Source organism: Mirounga angustirostris, unplaced genomic scaffold (genome assembly GCF_029215605.1).
Source record: "Mirounga angustirostris isolate CCGP_5_RB_7025 unplaced genomic scaffold, mMirAng1.0.hap1 SCAF_17, whole genome shotgun sequence".
NCBI lineage: Eukaryota > Metazoa > Chordata > Mammalia > Carnivora > Phocidae > Mirounga > Mirounga angustirostris.
This window is the reverse complement of record NW_026991725.1, coordinates 13,294,266-13,313,537: the sequence shown is the minus strand read 5'-3', so window position 1 is coordinate 13,313,537 and position 19,272 is coordinate 13,294,266. Positions and strand designations below refer to the sequence as shown.

General features: G+C 37.6%; 2 protein-coding genes across 7 annotated transcripts in view; one reads left to right on the top strand and one right to left on the bottom strand.

Annotated features, from left to right (window-relative positions):
- VMP1 (vacuole membrane protein 1) overlaps nucleotides 1–19,272 on the top strand; it is a 139,651-nt gene that overhangs the window by 37,222 nt on the left and 83,157 nt on the right. The gene's annotated exons all lie outside the window — the stretch shown is intronic.
- Nucleotides 11,855–12,832, bottom strand: LOC123854202 (peptidyl-prolyl cis-trans isomerase FKBP3-like). The gene has a single exon (XM_045889284.2). The coding sequence runs from the start codon at nucleotides 12,824–12,826 to the stop codon at nucleotides 12,152–12,154; it is 675 nt and encodes a 224-aa protein (XP_045745240.2). The 5' UTR covers nucleotides 12,827–12,832; the 3' UTR covers nucleotides 11,855–12,151.

Genomic DNA, 19,272 nt, shown 5'->3' with positions numbered 1-19,272 from the left:
TTGAGAATTAAATGAAATACACATAAACACTTTTCAGTTCAGTGGCTAGTATAAGGTCCTCAAGAAATGATAGCTACTATTATCATTATTCTTACTCTGATTTTATTTAAAGAGCCATCATTTCATTTTACATATTTTAGCTATTCTGCTTAAACAATTATTTTTTTTAAAAGATTTTATTTATTTATTTGACAGAGAGACAGCAAGAGAGGGAACATAAGCAGGGGGAGTGGGAGAGGGAGAAGCAGGCTTCCCGCTGAGCAGGGAGCCTGATGAGGGGCTCGATCCCAGGACCCTGGGATCATGACCTGAGCCGAAGGCAGACACTTAACAACTGAGCCACCCAGGCGCCTCTATTCTTAAACAATTATAAGCAACATTTCCCACAATTGGTTTATAATGCAACAGTGTGTCAGCATAGTTGAAAACCACTGATCATTATTCCATTTCCAGTGATGATAGGTTAGGCAATTTGGATCAATTCTCTCATGAAAGAATCTTTAAAAGGTTAATAAAATTTAAAAACATCTGTTTAAAGGTATCATAGAAATTAAAAAACAAAAAGCAAAGAATTACAAGGCCAACCTTAGTGTTAAAGAGGAAGCCTTGAGAGGTGATACTGGACAATGATATGCCTTGATAAACCTGCAGGCTTTGCATTGGAACCCTAAGAGGCCATACTTTAAAGGTAAGGATGGATTTGATATAAATTAGCCCTTATAGGGACTAAAGCTCAGGCTTAACTCTTAAGTCTGAAGGAAAGTAAAATCATCCTAGGCTTCACCTTAACTATATTTTTTTCATATATAAATCCAGCACTCAGTCAAAAGTAATCAGATATCTGAGGAGACCAGATAGTTGATCAATCCAAAGAAATAATAGGAACAGATCCACAGGGGATTCCTTTAATGAAGTTATTATACATGTATTTTAATCTAAAAGCAGTGTGTTCAAAGTAATAAAAAACAAGTTTGAATATTCTGGCAGAGAATTGGAGACTATAAAAGAAAGCCAAATGGAAATTCTAGAATTGAAAAAAAACATAATAATTGACATTAAGAACTCTATTATTGGACTTTCAGTAGACATAGCTAAAACAGGACTAATAAACTGCCAAAGAGGCCAGAGAAAAATGTCCAGAATAAAAAGAAATGGAGAAAAAAAGCATGGTATCGTCAAAGAAACTCCAGTAAGACTGATTTCTTGCTGTCATTGATTTTGTTGAGAAGTCAACAGCTGACAGTGGAATGGTATCTTTTTTTTATTTTGAAAGATGCATTTTTTTTTAAAGATTTTTAATTTATTCATTAGAGAGCAAGCGAATGAGAGCATGAGCCGGGGGGTAGGGCCAGAAGGATAGGGAGGAGTAGACTCCCTGCTGAGCAGGGACGCCGGATGCGGGGCTCAATCCCAGGACACCAAGATCATGACCTGAGCCAAACGCAGCCACTTAACCGATTGAGCCCCCCCAGCCACCCCAAAAAATTATTTTTTATTTGAGAAAGAAAGAGCACAAGAGCAGGAAAGGCAGAGGGAGAGAGAATCCCAAGCAGACTGCACTGAACCCAACTCTGGGCTCAATCTCATGACCCGGATATCACAACCTGAGCCAAAACCAAGAGTCGGAGGCCCAACCAGCTGCGCCACCCAGGCATCCCTGGAATGGTATCTTTAAAGGGCTAAAAGAAAATAGCTAACAACAGAGGATTCTATACTCAAAGTAACCTGTGAACTGTAAAGTAAAGATACTAGCAAACATTCTCTAAAGGAAATACTAAAAGGTGTTCTTTGAATCAAAGGAAAGTGATTCTGATTGAAGCCCAGTGATTCTGTATTGAAACCCTGTATTGAAAAGGATAAATATATGGATAAATTTAAATTAAGATGGATGGTAATGATAATGTCTTGAGAGATTAAAATATATAAAGAGAATTAAAATACATCATCTACAAATCAGATTGTAGTAATTGAAATTACTGAAGATTACTCTAAGGTATTTGCATTGCCCTGTTAAAGGCAAGATATTAATTTATATAACATGTAATAAACAAGGACTTATACTGTTTAGAGTAAGCACTACATGGGGCACCTGGGTGGCTCAGTCATTAAGCATCTGCCTTCGGCTCAGGTCATGATCCCAGAGTCCTGGGATTGAGCCCCACATCAGGCTCCCTGCTCAGTGGGAAGCCTGCTTCTCCCTCTCCCACTCCCCCTGCTTATGTTCCCGCTCTTGCTGTCTCTCTCTCTGTCAAATAAATAAATAAAATCTTTTTTAAAAAAAAGCACTACAAAAATATATAACTATCATAGAGGCAGGTAAAAATTGTAGTTTTTAAAATTTATTTTTATTTGTTCATTTTATTTATTTTTTTGAGAGAAAGAATATGAATGGGCGGTGGGGAGGGGCAGTGGGAGAGGGAGAGAATCTTAAGCAGGCTCTCCACCCAGCATGCAGCCCAACACAGGGCTCGATCTCACAACCCTGAGATCATGACACTTGCCGAAATCAGAAGTCCGAGGCTTAACTGACTGAGCCACCCAGGCACCCCCAAAATTGAGTAATTTTTAAAAAACCAAGCCAAGGGCACCTGGGTGGCTCAGTTAGCTAAGCATCTAACTCTTGAACTCAGTTCAGGTCTTAATCTCAGGGTCGTCAGTTCAAGCCCTGCATTGGACTCCATGCTGTGCATGGAGCCTACTTAAAAAGAAACAAACAAACAAACAAAAAACCAAGCCAAAAGAAGGCAAGGAAGGACAAAATGAACATAAAACAGGCAGGATGAATAGTAACCATTGCTGGTAGATTTAAATCCAAATATATCAATAATTATATAAATATAAGTGGAATAGATATTTCTTCCTGTTGTACAAATAAATGTAAAAAAATATTTAATGGAGGCACCTGAGTGACTCATTTGGTTAAGTGTCTGCCTTCGGTTCAGGTCACAATCCCAGGGTCCTGGGATCAAGCCCCACGTCTGGCTCCCTGCTCAGTGGGGAGTCTACTTCTCCCTCTCCCTCTGCCTCTCTCTGCAGCTTGTACTCTCTGTCTCACCCATTCTCTCTGTTTCTCTCTCAAATAAATAAATAAATAAAATATTTAAAAAAAATATTTAACTTTGCTTTACACAAACTACATACATAAAATATGAATACATAGAAATTAATAGTAAAAGGATGGAAAAAGATGAGCCCATTCAATGTCAACCAAGAAGAACCTTACATAGCTATATTGAAATCAAAGTAAGAGTATGAGACAAGAAGTGTTAATAGAATGCATTCATTCTTTTTTTAAATTTTGTTTTAAGTAGGCTTCACACCCAGTATGGAGCCCAATGTGGGGCTCGAACTCAACCCTGAGATCAAGACCTGAGCTGATATCAAGAATCAGATGCTTGGGGCACCTGAGTGACTCAGTTAAGTGTCTGAGACTTGATCTCAGGGTTGTAGATGGAGCCCTGCATCAGGCTCTGTGCTGGGTGTGGAACCTGCTTGAGATTCTCTCTCTCTCCCTTTCCTTCTGACCCCCATGCTCGGTCAGTCACTCTCTTAAAAAAAAAAAAAAAAGTCGGATGCTTAACAGACTGAGCCACTCAGGCACCCCTAGAATGCATCCACTTTTTTTTTTTTTTTTTAATTTTATTTATTTGTTAGAGAGCACATGAGCTGGGGTAGGGGGAGGGCAGAGGGAGAGGGAGAAGCAGATTCCCTGCTGAGCAGGGAGCCTGATGGAAGGCTCAATCCTAGGACCCTGGATCATGACCTGAACTGAAGGCAGACACCTGACCATCTGAGCCACCCAGGTGCCCCAGAATGCATCCATTCTTTTTTTTTTTTTTTTTTAATTATTTATTTATTTGAGAGAGAGAGAGAGAAAAAGCATGAGAAGGGATAGGGTCAGAGGGAGAAGCAGGCTCCCCGCTGAGCCGGGAGCCCGATGTGGGACTTGATCCCAGGACTCCGAGATCATGACCTGAGCCGAAGACAGTTGCTTAACCAACTGAGCCACCCAGGCGCCCCCATCCATTCTTAATAATAAAAGATTCAATTCACCAGGAAGATGTAAGTTATAAATCTGTATTTGTTTAATAATATATACTCAACATATAAAAAAACTTGGGGTACCTCTCTGGCTCAGTCTGTAAGCATGCGACTCTTGATCTCAGGGTCATGAGTTTAAGTCCCCCATTGGGCATAGAGCTTACTTTAAAAAATAAAAATAAATAAAAAGCAAAATTTGGCAGAACTACAGAGAGACGATAACTTCCACAAATCTGGAAAATTAATAGGGGAGTGTAGTATAATTGTTGGATGCGAGGTCAACATATATATAACAATTGTATTTCTATATACTACAGTAAACATTTAGAGTGAAATTTTTCAGAAGGTATCATTTATAATAGCATTTTTTAAAAAAGCAAAAATCTAAGAATAAATTAATAAAAGATGTGGTTGGCCTCTATATAAATTGTAAAATATTATTGGAAGTAGAAAGATACAGATAAAAGAAGGAGTGTATCATATTTATGAATTAAAAGATACAATATTGCAAGGCTGTGAGTTTTCCCAGTTTTAATCTACAAAATCAGTTCAATATCAGTCAAAACTTTGTAGAAATTGACAAACCAATTGAAAAAAGTTTTCATTGCAGTAGCTTTATAATCAGTCTTTTTTTTTTTTTAAAGATTTTATTTATTTAACCGAGAGAGAGGGAAAGAGCATAAGCAGGGGGAGCGGCAGGCAGAGGGAGAGGGAGAAGCACACCTCGCCACTGAGCAGGGAGCCCAATGCAGGGCTCAATCCCAGGACCCTGGGATCATGACCTGAGCCGAAGGCAGAGACTTAACGACTGAGCCACCCAGGCGCCCTGCTTTACAATTAGTCTTAACAGCCAATAGGATATGTCCCTTTATTGTGTGTTTCTGTTTCTTGATCTGGATAGAGGATATGCTATAATAATTAATTAGGATATATGCATAATGCACTTTTCTATATATGCTATACTTAAATATTCTGTTTAGTACATACAGTCTTTTGTTTTAGAATTTTATAGTCTTGGGGGTACCTGGGTGGCTCAGTTGATTAAGCATCGATTCTTGTTTTCATCTCAGGTCCTGATCTCACAGGTTGTGAGATCAAGCCCTTGGTCGTGCGATTGAGTCCTACGTTGGGCTCCGGCTCAGTGGGAGTCTGCGTGGATATTCTCTCCCATCTGCTGCTTACCCCCGCTCATGTGCTCGCTCTCTCTCTCAAATAAATAAATCTTTAAAAAAAAAAAAAAGAATTTTATAGTCCGTTTGCCTACGTACAAATGAGTAATGACTGCTGTAGTTATTGTATTTTATTTTAAGTTTTATTTATTTAAGTAATCTCTGTACTCCACCTGGGACTCAAACTCATGCTCCTCCAGTTGAGCCAGACTGGCACCCCTGCTATAGTTCTTTTAAATTGGCATCTAACTACTCCCTAAAATCAGAAATATTCATTTAGATAACATTCATTTTTCTGAGACTTTTTCGAACTAAGACTGCAAATGGGTTGTCTTATATATTCTCAAAAAATTGGATTCTTGGGGCGCCTGGGTGGCTCAGTCGGTTAAGCGGCTGCCTTCGGCTCAGGTCATGATCCTGGGGTCCTGGGATTGAGCCCCACGTCCGGCTCCCTGCTCAGTGGGGAGCCTGCTTCTCCCTCTCCCTCTGCCTGCCGCTCTGCCTACTTGTGCTCTCTCTCTATCTCTCTGTCAAATAAATAAATAAAAATCTTAAAAAAAAAAATTGAATTCTTCCATAAAATCATTACTAGTAGTTCATTTCAGTTCACCTCAGAAAGTTTGAACATTTACTTAGTGCAAAACATTCTGAAATACTATGTGAATTACAAAAAGAATTGGGTATATAGAGGAGAAGATATCTGTTACATTAAATAATTATGCTGCAGGATATTGTGGTAAGTACTCTCATAGTGATATTCGTAAATTGTTTTGGGACCCCTAAAATAAGGAGGAATTCTCTTGGAGAAAGAACAGGAAAAGTTCATGAAATGGGTTTGTTGAGGGAAAAGCAGTGAATGCAGAGACGTGAAAGTAGGATATCTTGGAAATGGAAAGAAGACCCATGTGAGAAAATAGGTTGGTGCCAAATTGTGGAAAGCTTTGAACATCAGACTACAGAGTTTATGTGTCGTAAAGAGTTTTTCAAACAAGTTTTTTTTTTTTTTTAAGATTTTTTATTTATTTGAGAGAGGGGGAATGAGAGACAGAGAACATGAGAGCGAGGAGGGTCAGAGTGAGAAGCAGACTCCCCACCGAGCAATGGGGGAGGGAGCCCGATATGGGACTCGATCCCAGGACTCCAGGATCATGACCTGAGCCAAAGGCAGTCGCTTAACCAACTGAGCCACCTAGGTGCCCCTTTCAAACAAGTTTTAACATGTGTTTTAGGAACATAACTCTGGCAGCAATGTGGAGGGTAGATTTGGTGGGGAAGCAACTGAAAATGAGTCCAGTTAGAAGGCACCTGTCCAGGTGAGAGGTAGTAATTACCTGATTTAAAGCAGTGACAGTAGAAAGGGTTTCAAATTTGAGGGATTGGATAGTGTATGGAAGTGCAAGTAGCTGAAATAAGAAAAACTAAATATGCTATAAAATGCAGATACTAAAGTATGAGCTTCACTTCTAAAATATAAGCTCTTGGGGCACCTGCGTGGCTCAGTCGATTAAGTACCTGACTCTTAATTTCGGCTCAGGTCATGATCTCACGGTTGTGAGATCAAGCCCCATGCTGGGCATGGAGCCTGCTTAAGATTCTCTCTCTTTTTCTCCCTCTGCCCCTTCCCCCTTAAAAAAAAAGTCAAGTATATAAAATAAAATATAAGCTCTTTAAGGACAGGAATTTTTTCTACCCTGCTTACTGCTGTATTCTTGGTATCTAGAATAGTATCTGGTGCATACTAGGTGTTCAATAAATATATGTTGAATATGTTAGTATAAAATAAAATCTTTGAAAAATCTTGGGGGGCGGGGTTGTACAGAATAAGGCAGAATAATTGGACTTCCTTTATTGGCAAAACCGACTGTCCCTAACATCTGACTGTTAAGACTATTGATGAGGGGCACCTGGGTGGCTCAGTCATTAAGCGTCTGCCTTCAGCTCAGGTCATGATCCCAGGGTCCTGGGATCGAGCCCCACATCGGGCTCCCTGCTCAGCGGGGAAGCCTGCTTCTCCCTCTCCCACTCCCCCTGCTTGTGTTCCCTCTCTCGCTGTGACTCTCTCTGTCAAATAAATAAATAAAATCTTTAGGGAAAAAAAAAAAAAGACTGTTGATGAAAAATGACCTAATCTGTATATGGCTTTTTCTTATTTTGCAGAATAGTTTTATATTGAACATCAATCACTACAGCCTCTTTATTTCCCCAGCAAATAAAACATTTACTCTCTGCTTTATAAACAACACTGTAATATGTTTTTTGCATTAAATTTACTTAAATTTAGATAAACACCAGGCACAATGAATGACTTAAAGTGTGATTTTTGGTTTTTTTATTTAGTGTATATGAGCCTGTTTATTATCTCTGGTATGTCTACATAGTACGGTATGTTATTTTTTGATATAAGAAAAGTATCCTTACTAAATAACAAATTAGAAATTAAATAGCATTTGTAGGGGCCCCTGGGTGGCTCAGTCAGTTAAGTGTCTGCCTTTGGCTCAGGTCATGATCCCAGGGTCCTGGGATCAAGCCCCACGTCAGGCTCCCTGCTCAGTGGGGAGCCTGCTTCTTTCTCTCCCTCTGCCTGCCGATTACCCTGCTTGTGCAGTCTCTCTCTCAAATAAATAAATAAAATCTTCAAAAAAAAAAAAAAAGAAATTAAGGGAGCACCAATTTTATTTCTGATTCAGGTATTTTTTTGTTCCTTTTTGTGATGTCTATTTCATGAGCAAATTTTCCCTGGTAAGTAGTGCAGCCTACTGATTTCATTCATTTACGTTACTCATGTTTTTTTATAAGTAGATCAGATGTAAAAAGACTTCTGTAGCTGGCAGATTTTTCTCAGATTGCGCCTTCTAAGCACTCTTCTCTTGGATATTCATTCCCAGAAATCCATTAACAAATCTATTTTAGTCTTAACAAGCATGTAACAGGTTTCCTTTCAGAAGATTTAGAACATGAGTGATCCAGGAATGCTTATTTACTAGTGGAAATTATGCCGAGTAAAAACAACAAGTTAATGAAGGTAACGTTGCTGCTGTTAACCTCTTTGATGCATCTCTGTTTGGATGAATCAAAATTTCCACCTTAATAATGGTCTGACCCAGGGCTAGACAGCCCAGTGGTCAGCATTTTCTCTGCAAAGAGCCACATAGTAAATATCTTAGGCCATACAGTCTCTCTTGCAACTCCTCAGATCTATTACTGCAATGAGAAAGCATCCATGGGGGCGCCTGGGTGGCTCAGTCGTTAAGCATCTGCTTTCGGCTCAGGTCATGATCCCAGGGTCCTGGGATCAAGCCCCGCATCGGGCTCCCTGCTCCGTGGGAAGCCTGCTTTTCCCTCTCCCATTCCCCCTGCTTGTATTCCCTCTCTCGCTGTGTTTCTCTCTGTCAAATAAATAAATAAAATCTTTAAAAAAAAAAAAGGCATCCATGGACGGTGTGTAAAGGAATGAGACTGTTATCTAATTAGCCTTTATTCCCAAAAACAGGTGGCCCGACTGCATTTGATCTGCAGGCTGTAATTTGCTAACCCTTGCTCTAACTCACAAGGTGACAGTAGTACATTAGAAGAAGCATATTGAGTATGAGAGCCTTAGTGACCCAGCCACCTTCTAAGGATTTTTACAAGACACATGCATTTGACTCATCCCTTTGCCAAAAAAAAGAATTATCACTTCTCTCTTCCAGGTCATAACATTAGATTTAACATGATGTTTTATAAGAGAGTATAGTTGTGCGAATGCTTGAATGGTCCAGAAAACCATTAAGGGAAAATAAACCAACTTTGTGTGAAGAGGGAAGTGGGAGAATTTCTTTCAAATGAGCCGCCTGATGATGGCAAGATTTAATTCTAATTTCATGTTGTAATCAGTGATGTGTGTAAATACTAGTTTTTACAACGTTGCAGTCATTTTGAAAAGTAAGTAGTTTATGGATTAAGTTTAGATTGTTATAAACAGTTGGGAGAACTGATGGGTTATTTCAGTAGCCACCTTAGAATTACTTCCCATTACTAGAAAAATACGATTCATAATCCTGTAAACAACCAGGTTAACATAAACAGGAACTTTGGTACTTGATAATGAGAAATATCTCTTAGGCATACTCCTTATATGCACGTACATTATTATTCACGAAGTTACAAGACAAGCAGATGATTAAAGAGCCATTTGTAAACTGTAAATGCCATTTATGATTTATAAAGTCTATTCTATTTAACAATAACAAAAAGAATGAGTCCTTTCTAGAATTAACATCTCAAATAATGTGATATGTGAACACTTTTGACACTAGATGGAGCGGTTTCCTGGACAAAGCCTTAACAAGCCCTATGTTCCTTTCAAATAAATCCAGCTCCTAGAAAAAGAAGTCTAATGAGAACAATAACTATCAACAATAATGGTAAAAGGCACCCAAATACTGAGCTATAAAAAGAAGGCTGAATATATTTTACATATAACTTTCCCCTTTGGTGTGTGTGTGTATTTTTTTTTTTAAAGAGTTTACTTATTTATTTGAGAGAGAGCACGAGCAAGGGGAGGTACAGAGGGACAAGCAGACTCCTTGCTGAGCGGGGGAACCCAACACGGGCTCCATCCCAGGACCCTGAGATCATGACCTGAGCTGAAGTCAGACACTTAACCGATTGAGTCACCCAGGCACCCCCTTTGTTGTATGTATTTTAACCATCGAATTCCCTCACGTTTGGGGATCAGAATGGGAGAGAGATTCACATATTGAAAACATTAGAATTGCCTTGTCTAGATGCAGTTGGGATGTAGAAAAGCTTTGGAACAATTCATTCCATTGTGGAATAGATCAGGTTTTATTAGAAGCTATAACATCAAGGCATTATCATCTGAATAGTATTGATGAGTCATTTGTTTAATATGACCATTGTAATAGAAAAATATATTTCTCTTTGTTATAAGATAAATATAAAGAAAGTTAATTATGAGATACTGGCCTTTGTGTAAGATTCAAAGGCCTGTTTCTGCTTTAAAGTTTAGGATTATTTCATCACTAAAGTATGTGATAAAAATTATACATTTAAAAAATCTGACCTCTTGATTGTTATTGAATACTTATAGAACCCTTCTGTATATAGTGCCCTGTTTCCTTTAATGAACAAGTGCTTTATAGTATGTATATAATACTTTATAGTGTGCTATTAAAAAGCTGTTTTTTCCCTTTAATGTAGACATTATACTTTGTGACTATTGGCTATTTAATGCCTAAAGTAAATGTTACTTGGAAAATTGTATGGATATGGATTGAAATGAAATAGTGAAGTAGGTTCAGTAAAAGAAATATTATAATAATTGTTTAATGCCATGAGGTAGAATAATTCTTCTAAAAAATTGTTAGCCAAGCCCTCTAGTTTTTTCCTGCTTGACTTCTGATTCTTGCTTCATAGCTCACCTGTCTATCTCTCTGTAAGAGGGAAAAAAAAAAACAAACCAGGGAAGACATTGGCAAAAGTAGGATTCTGGTATAACTTGATACTGCTCTGTATAGGTATAATGACTCTGTCTATAAGTATGCAGTGATTCAGGGCTCTTGCGGGAAGACCAAACAGGCCCTTCTTAGAAAAGGTCTGTTTGTGTTTTTTTTGATGAAGGCATTATCAGTTCTTTTCCCTGCCTTTCCCCAAGAAATGACTCATCTATTAACTCTTGTGAGTATCACCACATCAAAAGAAGAAACCAAGGTCTCCAGGACGTAGGGCCAGGTTTCCCAAAACAAAAGGGGTATGCATAGACTGGATAACTTCCTGCCCTTAAATCACTGTTTATTAATGTGTGCTTAAATGAAAGGTAAGGAGATTCAGTTTAGCTGAAATCTATCCTGTTGGATATCTATTTTAAACAACTTATAATAACTTTTTTAAAGTTCTCTATAATTACGTGGTCCGCTTCTCGTGAATACTTAAATCAACTTTATGACCAAAAATTGTTTAGGTTTAGAGAAGAAAAGTAAAACATGTCTAGGGGTGTGGGGCTGGTTCAGTGGGTGGAGTATGCAACTCTTGATCTTGTGAGTTTGAGCCCCATGTTGGTTGTAGAGATTATATAAAAATAAAATCTTTTAAAGATTTTTTTTTTTTTTTAATTTGAGAGAGAGAGAATGAGAGACAGAGAGCATGAGAGGGAGTACGGTCAGAGGGAGAAGCAGACTCCCTGCCGAACAGGGAGCCTGATGCGGGACTCGATCCTGGGACTCCAGGATCATGACCTGAACCGAAGGCAGTCGCTTAACCAACTGAGCCACCCAGGCGCCCCAAAAATAAAATCTTTTAAAAAGAAAACATATATTATGAATTAATTCAGTATAAAAATGACTTCAACAGGGTGTCCTTATAACTTGGGAGCTTGAAGTATAGAATTTACATTTTTTTGTTTTGGTTAGCAGTTTTATACTTACCATATAATACTTTTTTACTATAGAATGTTATATAGGAGCACCTGGGTGGCTCAGTCGGTTGAGCTTCTGACTCTTGGTTTCAGCTCAGGTCATGATCTCGTGGGTGGTGGGATCGGAGCCCCATACTCAGCCAGGAGTCTGCTTGAAGATTCTCTCCCTCTACCCCTCCCCCCACTCATGCACGTGCAGGCACTCTAAAATAAATAAATAAATCTTTTTTTTTTCAAGACACTGAATATGTTTTTATTGAGCCTTTTAGTTTACAACATGAGGTAAAAGGAAAGTCATTTCTTCTTAAACAGTATTTTATACAGCTGTAGTAAAATATTTCAAACTTTAGGGAATTATAATGGATTACATATTAAAAGTTGGGGATTGGGTAAACAATATCGGAGTTCTTGAATTTTCCAGTTGACTCTTCCCTTACAGTAGTAACCAGCTCTAATTAGTTACGTAAGTTTCTTCAAGGCCATGTTTTATTGTTGCTGGTGTCTTTATATCCGAAGCATTGCTGTTTCAGTCAATATCCACTAATTCCACTTCAAAAATGAGTTTTGCATTTGGTGGAATTTTGGCATCAGGCTGTCCTTTCTTTCCATAGGGCCGTTCTGGTTCAACCTCTAATCGAACCTTTTCTCCTTTACTCGTAGTTAAGAGTGCTTCATCCCATCCTCTGATAACTTTGCCTATTCCAACCTTAAAACTTAAAGGCTTGGCATTTTTCTTCTTCTTTGAACTCGTTTGAATATTAGTATCAAAAACAGCCCCATCCTGTAGTGTTCCTGTATACCAGCAGTGAACAACATCTCCCTTTTTGGGAAAGTTGGTTTTATCTCCTTTTTTAAGAACAGATTTTATATATTTTGGTGGACCCTCATCCAGAGTCTCTTCAGACTTGGTTTCTTTGGGTTTATCTTCATTAAGCTTCACATTTTTCACCTGCTCAGACACTTTACTTATACTTTCAGTACCCTTGAAATGCTTACTTTCAAAAAGATGGTTGTAGGCTGTAACCAAATGGTCCTTGTTAGCTGTCTTGGTCACATTTTTAATGTTTCCTAATAACTTATGTTCTGCAAGAAATGAATCTGAACCATGGTCCTGTAGAAACTTGATAATGTCCTTCTTGGGCAGCTGCTTACTGCGCAGCTGCTCCACGGTCCAGGCCTGCTGTGGTACGGCCGCCGCCATCTTCCCCCGCTCATAAATAAATCTTTTTTAAAAAAGAATTTCCCATATTCTTGCTGTTACCTAAGCTGTGCAGGCATTATTATTATTATTATTACTATTACTACTACTGCTGCTACTACTACTACTACTATTACTACTAGTAGTAGGCTTTTCATCAAATGAGGAATGTGAGATAGAAGTCTGATTATATCTAGTAAGTTACTAGCAGATTCAGAAAACAAACCCACATTAATGCCCAAATCACTGCTTTTTGACATATGATACTATATTTTATAGAGAGGGACCAGAGGCTTAATTTATAAACTTGGGACCTTCCTCACAAAAATAATATAAACACTAGTTAAACTTTTCAATGCCCGTTTGGAATTAATAATTTTATGCTCTAGCCTTCTAGAATGATTTGCTATACACCATAACCTTAAGTTGTTTTCTGACTATGATGAGAAAAGCAATGATTAAAAGAATTTGAAAAGTAGAATTCCTGTTTGTAAAAGTATTTTTAAAGTCCCCTAAAAGTCGAACTTAAAGAAAACAAAGGTTTTGCAAGTTGTACAACCATTTGTCATCTCCTTTCATTTATTTATCACCCAGATATTCCTAATGAATCACATTCCAGACTAACCACTGACTCCTTTTGTTCCTTAGTGAAGGAGTATGGCAAACAAATGTTTTCCCAGTGAATCAGCACAGGATTCTTGATTTTATTACCTTTGCCCTAAAGTTTCCAGACAAAACTAATTGGAAATTTTGCCTTTGGGATCTCACTTGACTTCTGTGTATGGATGATGGATTAGGCTATGAATTGACATTACAGATGTTGTACAAACAACTCTAGTCTTTAGGAATGTTTTATCAGTTCTAAGGGAACCGCCTAAGGTGGAAGAATGTCTGTCTGTCCCCTTATCTTCCTTACAAAAACTCATGCATACACATACTGCACTTTTAATATTATATCATATTCTTCATCTTGGTTGATAAAGAGGTGTGGCTGAATAGGCTAACAGTTAATTAATATTACCATTTTAGGTTTTTCCTTTAAAAAAAAAAATGTCTCTGCAAGAAACAAGGGCTCCCAAGTAAATCCAACAGTAAAGTTCAAAAGCAGAAAACATTTTTTAAATGAAGCAGCAGTGCACATACAAGTTTGTCATTTTACTAATGTAATTTTTTTCAGAGGTTAACGTGAATATCCCACACCCTCCCTACAAAAGACCCTAATTTGTGTTTGTAGTACCAAGACTTCGTTCTCGGGGCTTTAATAGTACTACATTACTATCCAGGCACTACTTATAACTTCTCTTCACTACCATATTAGGGTATTTTTGGTCATATAATTTCAGGAATGATATTTTATCTCTTTAGGACAATTTTTTAAATTCTAAATTTGTCTTAGAACTTTTGGTATATTACTATTCCTGAAGTTAGAGTACAAATTGATCTCATAGAATTATCTCTGTTAAATTTTTTTCAATCAGTCACTAAAACTTCCTTTTATACACTACTCATGAAAGAGCTTAAGTTGTAGAAATATAACTTAAAATTTATCTTAAAAGAATAGTTTAAAAGTTAAAACACTTTTTCCACAAATACCTATATCTGCTCTTATAAGAAATTTTACCCCCAAATTAACTATGATTTTGCTCTCACCCAGACATACTATTCCCTAGCCAAGCAAGCATCATTTATCCTAGACAAGGCAAATTATTCCATGATCAAAACTTTGGAAAATATAATGTAATACATCTCATGAGACTAGATATATGAGGCAAAACCAGATGTCTGATATGTCATGAATAGCTGAACTATCTTATTGAGGTGACTTCACTTAGAATGACTATACTGAATTATTTTAAAAAAACAAAACCTAAAACTGCCTCTTTGATGAGAACTTAACTTTTCATTGCAATCTTAACATTTAACCTCCTCGTCATTAACAGGAACTTCTATTGACATTAATTAGGAACTCTCGGGGGTTATGAGTACAGTTAGTGAATGTTACTTGTGACTTGATCTCTAGGGAATTTATAGAGCTTCCTCTGCTGGGGAATAACAGTCTGGGCTAGATATAGCTGTTTAGCTTCCTTTGATTACCACCTCATAGGTTAAAGGATACTGACCTTAACTGGAGAAATTAACCTTCAAGAACCTTCACTTGCCACTTTTCCTTGGATAGCGCTCCTTGTATTGATCTTTACCTTTCTGCATGGCACATCCTTTTAAATGCACCGAGATTCATTTTGTATCACATCATATGGTCTATCTTGATGAGTGTTTCATGTGTCCCTGAAAAGAATATAGATTTGGCTATTGTTGAGTAGAGTGTTCCATATTGTTCAGGTGTTCTGTAGCCATGCTAGTTGTCAATTTAATTGTTCTATCAACTAATAAGAGAAGGATATTGAAATTTCCAGCTGTAATTGGGGATGTTTATTTGTCCTTTCAGTTCTGTCAGTTTTTGCTCTATGTATTTTACACTCTGTTATTAGGTGCCTACACACTTAGGGTTGTTCAGTCTTCCTGGGAATTAGTGATTTTATCATTATGAAATGTCCTTATTCATCCTGTAGTAATATTCCCTGTACCCAGGCCTACTTTATCTGATATTAATATGGCCACTCCATATTTTTTATGATTATTTTAAATGAGTTATCTTTTTTCATCCTTTTACTTTTACTTTTGGGTCTTGATGTTTAAAATGGGCTTCTTATAAATGGCATGTACTGAGGTCTTGTTTTTAATCCAGTCTGACACTCTCTGCCTTTTCATTTGTATGTTTGGTACATTTATAATTAATGTAGTTATTAATATGGTTGGGTTTAATAAGGGTGCTTGGGTGGCTCAGTTGGTTAAGCGACTGTCTTCGGCTCAGGTCATGATCCTGGAGTCCCTGGATCGAGCCCCGCATCGGGCTCCCTGCTCAGTGGGGGGTCTCCTTCTCCCTCTGACCCTACCCCCTCTTGTGTTCTCTCTCTCACTCTCTCTCTCAAATAAATAAAATAAAATATTAAAAAAAAATATGGTTAGGTTTAAGTGTATCCTCAAACTATTTGTCCCACCTATTTTTTATTCTTCTTTTCCTACCTTTTTTTGGATTGAGCTTTTTTTTTTTTTAGCATATGTAATATAACTGCTTTGCAAGAGTATATTCTATTTTCTCCTTCCCATACTATATGGTGTTGTCATATATTTTACTTCTACATGTGCCATAGTTTTTACTTTAGACAGCTAGATATTTTTAAAGAGATTTTTAATGAGTAAGAAAAGTCTTTTATATTTCCAGTAGTCTTTACTCCTTTGTGTACATTAAAATTTTCATCTGGTAGAACAAATTTTTTTGGCTTTTTTTTTGGTCTGAAATGTTTTTGTGTTATCTTCATTTTTAAAATATATTTTCCCTGGATTCTAGATTTTTTTTTTTCCTTTCAGCACTTCATAGAAATAATTCCATTGTCTCTTGGTTTGCATTATTCTGATGAGAAGTCTTGTCTATATTTCCCTGTAGATAATTTATCTTTATCTCTCAGATTGCTTTTAAGATTTTCTCATCATTATTGAGTTATAGCAATTTGATTATATTATGATTATGATGCTTTTCAGTGATCTGATTAAGTTTTATTTTCTTTGTTTCTTTGTATTTGTCTTGACTGAGGTTTGTTGAGTTTCTTAGATCTGTGAGTTGATGGATTGGTATTTTTCTGCACACACTCCCCACTAACACAAACCTTCTCCTCTCTTTTCTGGGATTCCAATTACACGTATAGTAGACTGGTTGGTATTATTCCACAGGTTACTGAGGTTTATTTCTTTCATAGCCTTTACTCTCTATATCCTTTAGTTTGGACACTTTCTATTGCCCTATCTTCAAGGTCTCTAATATTTTCTTCTGTAGTGTCTAATCTATTAATAATCTAGCCAATGAATTTTTCTATACAGATACTTTATTTTCAACCCTAGAAGTTCCTTTTTTTTTTTTTTTTCCTAAGATTTTATTTATTTGACAGAGCACAAGTAGGGAGAGCAGCAGAGGGAAAGGGAGAAGCAAGCTGTCTGCTGAGCAGGGAGCCCTACATGGGGCTCAAGCCTAGGACTCTGGGATCATGACCTGAGCCGAAGGCAAATACCTAACCAACTGAGCCACCCAGGCACCCCTAGAAGTTCCATTTTTTTATACTTTCATTTCTTTCCTCATGTGTTTATGTTTTCCTTTAAATCAGGTATCAACAAACTTTTTCTGTAAAAGGCCATATAGTAATTATTTTAGACTTCATGGACTATAGAGTCTTTCAGAGCTATTCAGTTTTGCCATTGTAGCACAGTATTAGCCAGACATGATATGTAAATGAATGCACATGGCTGTATTCTTTGAAACTCTATAAAACTAGTGTGGGTCAAATTTGGCCCATATTTGAAGTTTGTCAGTTGCTGCTTTAGATCCTTGAACATACTTGTATTTACTGTCTTTAGGTTCTTGTCTGCTAATTCCATTATCTCTGACATTTCTGTTTCTATTGACTAATGTTTCTTCCGGTTATGGGTCATATTTTCATGCTTCACAGAATAGTTGTTTCTTATTAGATGCTGGACATGTATTATATTGTTGATTGTATGGATTTTGTTGTCTTTCTTTGCAGAGCATCAATTTTTTTGTTTTGGTGGACAGTTAAGTTACCTATGGATCAGCTTGATCTGTTTAAGGGTTTTTAAAAAACATTTTATGGCCTATCTGGAGTAACTGTTACTCTAGGCTCTTTCCAAGGTCTTCTTCCCTGAATGCTATCTCTCCACTTTAGCTGGTTGAAGTGCAAGTGTTTCCTAGTCCTGTGTGAACTCTAGGAATTGTTTAGCTTACAACTCCCTGTTAGTTGTTTTCCTGCTGCTTATACTTTGCCTAGCCTAATGGAATCTCACTGTAGCCTGCCATGCAGCTTTATATGTCAGAGCCTCAAGGGGACCTTGTGTATATTTCTAGAGTTCTTTTTCTGCATAGCTCCCTCTTTATTAGTATTCTGTCCCACAGATTTCATTTACTCAGCCTCCCTAAACTCGGATTTACTTCTGAACTCAGCAAGACCGCTATGCTTTGTTTGTTTGTTTATTATTTTTAGTAATCTCTACACCCAGTGTGGGGCTCAAACTCATGACCCCGAGAGCAAGAGTTCATGCTCTTCAGACTGAGCCAGCCAGCTGCCCCAAGACCACCATGCTTTGCTTGGGCTCTTTCTCTTTGGATTTTGCTATAAACATGAAATGTGTCTCCAGATGAAAAACCAGAGTCATCATAGGGTTTCCTCATTTGTATCCCTTCTCTTAGCCATCAGAAATCATGTACTGCCTGTGGTACAATGCCTGAAAAGAATTGTTCCATATGTTTTGTCCAGTTTTCTAGATTACTGTAGATGTAAAAGTCTGTACCATTTACTTCATGATCTGAGACAAAACCACCCAACCAAAGGCCAGGACCTCTAACTCATACATATCAATACCTGCATACTCCCAGGACAGCTGTAACTTCCTGCTCAGTACATTGTGGGTTTTTTTTTTTTTTTAAATATGTTTCATGGTGGTTCTGTCCAGATAACCTTTTCTACTTATACAATAGCTGTTTGTCTTTATCCCTTTTTTTTTTCATTTAGTATGGTTAAAATATGATTCTTAAATATTTGATACATTGCAGTGGAACTTGTAGGTTTTGAAAATAAACTTAAAAGGTAGTTTGAATATGTGTAACCTTTAAAATTATTCTAATCAAAACCATTTTTTAGGGGCGCCTAGGTGGCTCAGTTGGTTAAGCGACTGCCTTCGGCTCAGGTCATGATCCTGGAGTCCCAGGATCGAGTCCCGCATCGGGCTCCCGGCTCAGCGGGGAGTCTGCTTCTCCCTCTGGCCCTCTCCTCTCTCATGCTGTTTCTCTCTCGCTCGCTCTCTAAAAAATAAATAAAATCTTTTAAAAAAAACAAAAAAACCATTTTTTAGTTTTGATGTTTGTATTTCTTCTGTAAACTAATCTTTATTTCAGTCAACTCAGTTACATTTAGGAACCATCAGCCTATAATGTTGAAAAGAACTTGTGAGGTTTCTTTTTTTTTTTTTTTAAAGATTTTATTTATTTATTTGACAGAGAAAGACACAGCGAGAGAGGGAACACAAACGGGGAGTGGGAGAGGGAGAAGCAGACTCCCTGCCGAGCAGGGAGCCTGATGTGGGACTCGATCCCGGGACTCCAGGATCATGACCTGAGCCGAAGGCAGTCGCTTAACCAACTGAGCCACCCAGGCGCCCGACTTGTGAGGTTTCTTATAGTTAGCATAGTTTAAACTAAAATGTCAAGGTACAGGCTAAACGGGCTCTTGAGAATGAACAAAGGACAAAAAGCTGAGTTATTTGTGTCCATTTTGCTGGGAACCACCACATCTGCTCTAAGGCTGAGTAATCATGACTTATTAGTG